Source organism: Zea mays, chromosome 8 (assembly GCF_902167145.1).
Source record: "Zea mays cultivar B73 chromosome 8, Zm-B73-REFERENCE-NAM-5.0, whole genome shotgun sequence".
NCBI lineage: Eukaryota > Viridiplantae > Streptophyta > Magnoliopsida > Poales > Poaceae > Zea > Zea mays.
The window spans coordinates 104,448,861-104,451,915 of record NC_050103.1 but is presented as its reverse complement, the minus strand read 5'-3'; the positions used below and the strand labels follow the sequence as shown (position 1 = coordinate 104,451,915).

At 46.1% G+C, this 3,055-nt stretch overlaps 1 protein-coding gene across 1 annotated transcript; it reads left to right on the top strand.

Annotated features, from left to right (window-relative positions):
• The first annotated feature begins 453 nt into the window (after nt 1–453).
• On the top strand, nt 454–1,535 carry LOC103635632 (uncharacterized). Its single transcript, XM_008658042.4, has one exon. It carries the CDS (start codon nt 854–856, stop codon nt 1,415–1,417), a length of 564 nt encoding a protein of 187 aa, XP_008656264.1. The 5' UTR covers nt 454–853; the 3' UTR covers nt 1,418–1,535.
• Nucleotides 1,536–3,055: the final 1,520 nt, after the last annotated feature.

Sequence of the window (3,055 nt, the reverse complement as noted above, 5' to 3'; positions counted from 1 at the left end):
GGACCTTAGAGTATATTGTAAAAGGAAGGTAAATATTTTTTATTCTAAAGATTTGGACTGGCCAAGGAATAATCCAGTTGCCACAAATCAAAGATGAGACGCTGGAACGAGGATTGGTGGCTAGCTAGCTTCCACGCACTAAGAATTCGCCGGTAACAAGTATTTAACCGTACGTATCAGTAATTATTTGAATTCTCCCGTGCCCTGAACCTGAAGGCTGTAGTGTTGGCATTCGGAATTCTCTCATCTATCCATGGATAATTTGCCTTCAAGTGATTCCACATGGCTTTGTTCATCGCACCTGCTCTCTGACACGAGCAGTAGTCCATGTCACCTCCCACTTCGCACCATCGCATGCATGTGATGAGTACTGACTGCACCGCTGCCCGGAGTCAAAGACACGATGAGCAGAAAACTAATGAAATCCTCCAGCACCATGTGCTCGGCGACTACAGAACGGCGAGCACTCTGCTGTCGCCATAAAATAGAGCTAGCTAATCGCTTCCACCGTCCAACAGACATCTCTGCCTGCTTCCCACCCCACCAATAACAAACTGACGGCCATCGTCTATCAGACGACACGAGCAGAGAGAGTTAAACAAATTTCCCTGGCCAAATCTTGGATGCTTCCAACAGCGTTCACCTACTCCATTGTCCATGGCTGTGGCTGTGTCTGTGTGCATGCGGAGCGGAGAGCACTCGAGAGTTTCGCTCGCACCGGCTCCATTTGCGAACCTACTACACATAGCGAGCAACTCCCCAGATTAGCCATACCAGCCCAGCCGCAGGCCTTCCATAGCCATTAACCAGAACCGACCGAGCAACAGAGGTGGAGGAGAGAGCGCGCTGAGAGATGGATGGCTACAGCAACCTGGCCTTGTCCCCTCCGACTCCGACTCCGACTCCGACGGCGAGCGGCGCTCCCAGGGCGGCGAGGCCGTCGATGGAGCTGACCAACACGAAGGAGACCAAGGCGTGGGAGGGCCTGGCCATCGGCGCGGTCACGCTGGCCCGGACCTTCTCCACGGGCTCGCACAGGTTCTGCAGGTCCGGCAGCGAGAGGAGGAACCATAGCCGGAGCGGCCTGCTGAGGCGGGCCTTCTCCATGCGCCGCCACCCCGCGGGCCTCCTCGGCGCCGGGGACGGGTACTGGAGGATCCACGACATGGACGGGGACAGCGACCGCGGCGGTGGCGGTGGCACGGTCGTCGTCGAGGAGCACGGCGAGGGCGAGGAAGGAGACGAAGACGAAGCAGCGGCTGCCGAGGAGGAGGTGCAGAAGAACAAGAAGACGGAGCAGCGAGACGAGGACGCGGCGGCAGGGAAAGGGAAGGAGGAAGCGGCCGCCGAGCGGAGGGACAAGAAGAAGCGGCGGGGTGGCATCTTCAAGGCGTGCAAGAAGCTTTTCCGGTTGTAGATAATAATGGCATCTGCAGCTGCTGCTGCTGCTGCAAACAGAATTGTGTCCAGTTGATGATCTGCATGCAGTGCAGTGCAGTGCTCATATATATTTGATCCTTTTTTCTTCTTTGGTTTATGTGTATCGGGAAGACGAAAACGAGCGAGAAGCTAAGCTTGCTAGGTCAAGATCTCGACAAGGCGATGCCATCACGAGTCAAACGAGGTCCTGGGAGTACGTGCGCAACCTCACTGTCGGGCGGGCACGACGGTCCCACCGCTGTCTCCTTGGGTTGGTGTCGTTCGTGAATCTGATCAGCGCACGATGAAATGCACCTCACAAGGCCGAGTGCTCTTTCGAGTTTGGATCAAGAGTTATCATCAAAAATCGCTTCCACACAGGGCCGGTTCCCGGTTATGTGACGGAAAGGCTGGACAGAGAGACGGTGGATAGTGTAAAATAGGAAGACATGATAAGTGTAGATGACATGTAAAATTTGAAATAAGGAATGTGATATAAGATAGAGTGGCTGTTGTAGATGTCTCCAGAAAATAACTCCTCAAAATCAGTTTTAAGCGATATCTAAATAATTAGTGAGGTACATTTTAATTCTTTGTAGCTACAAATGACGGAGTTTTAAGGGCTATGAAAAAATTGGGAGCGCTTTAGTGGAACCGTTGGAGACACGTTTTTGTGTTTTTCCAAAAAAACTGGATTTAGGGGAGACTTCTATGGATCTTTTGGAGATGCTCTTAGTAGGGTTCTTATTTTTGCTTTCTTTAAACTAACATAAATATTTCAGTTATAGCACTTTCAAACTAATGTTTTTAAAACACTTTTTAGATCCATTAGATGACAATAATTATCTAGCTAATAAGTTATAAGTAATGTTATCTAGCTAACTATTAGTTGTTATTAGTTGTTTTGGTTCAACTAATAAGATACCTTTTGTTGGGTACTAGCTAATAATTAGCTAGATAATTAATTAAACTTGTTTGAGCCCAAAGAGCTAATTATTAGGAGCTAACTATTAGCTTTAGGAATACAAATCGAAATTTAGGGCATTCTCAATGGAGTTTCACAAGAGTTTCGTTTGTATTTAATAAGTAACGACATAAGCATTTTCAATGATGTGGCAATATTTTTAAGATGGAAAAAATTGTGTAGATGAAACTCTCTTAACTCAGTTATCAATTCAAGATGGGTCATATAATTAAATGTCTATAAAATAAAAGAATAAAACTATGCATTGAGTGTGATTGTTGTTGCATTCTATTTTTTATAAAAATTTAATGAAACTCTCCATAGAGAATGACTTGAGGAGTCTCAATAAAAAGTTTCATGGCATTGTTTTCAAGATTGTCATGTTACATACAATGAAATAAAACCTGGATTGAGCTCATCTCTCTCTCTCTCTTAATGGAAAGTTTTGTTCTATTGTATCATAGACAATTAGTATGATGACTCATGTAGAGTTGATAATTGTCCTACTAGAGTTCATTCCCGTGAAACTCACTTCTTCTCTTTCCTCATAAAAATATTGGCATGTCATCAAAAATGTCTATATAGCTAAATGCAAATAAAACTCTCATGTTAAGACCACCCCTAGTCATCCCAACTACGAAGGTGGCTCACTTTAAAGAAGGCAACTCAGTC

Bases quoted from the DNA above. Each gene is read 5' to 3' on its own strand.
- LOC103635632 (XM_008658042.4), top strand. From the start codon at position 854: ATGGATGGCTACAGCAACCTGGCCTTGTCCCCTCCGACTCCGACTCCG.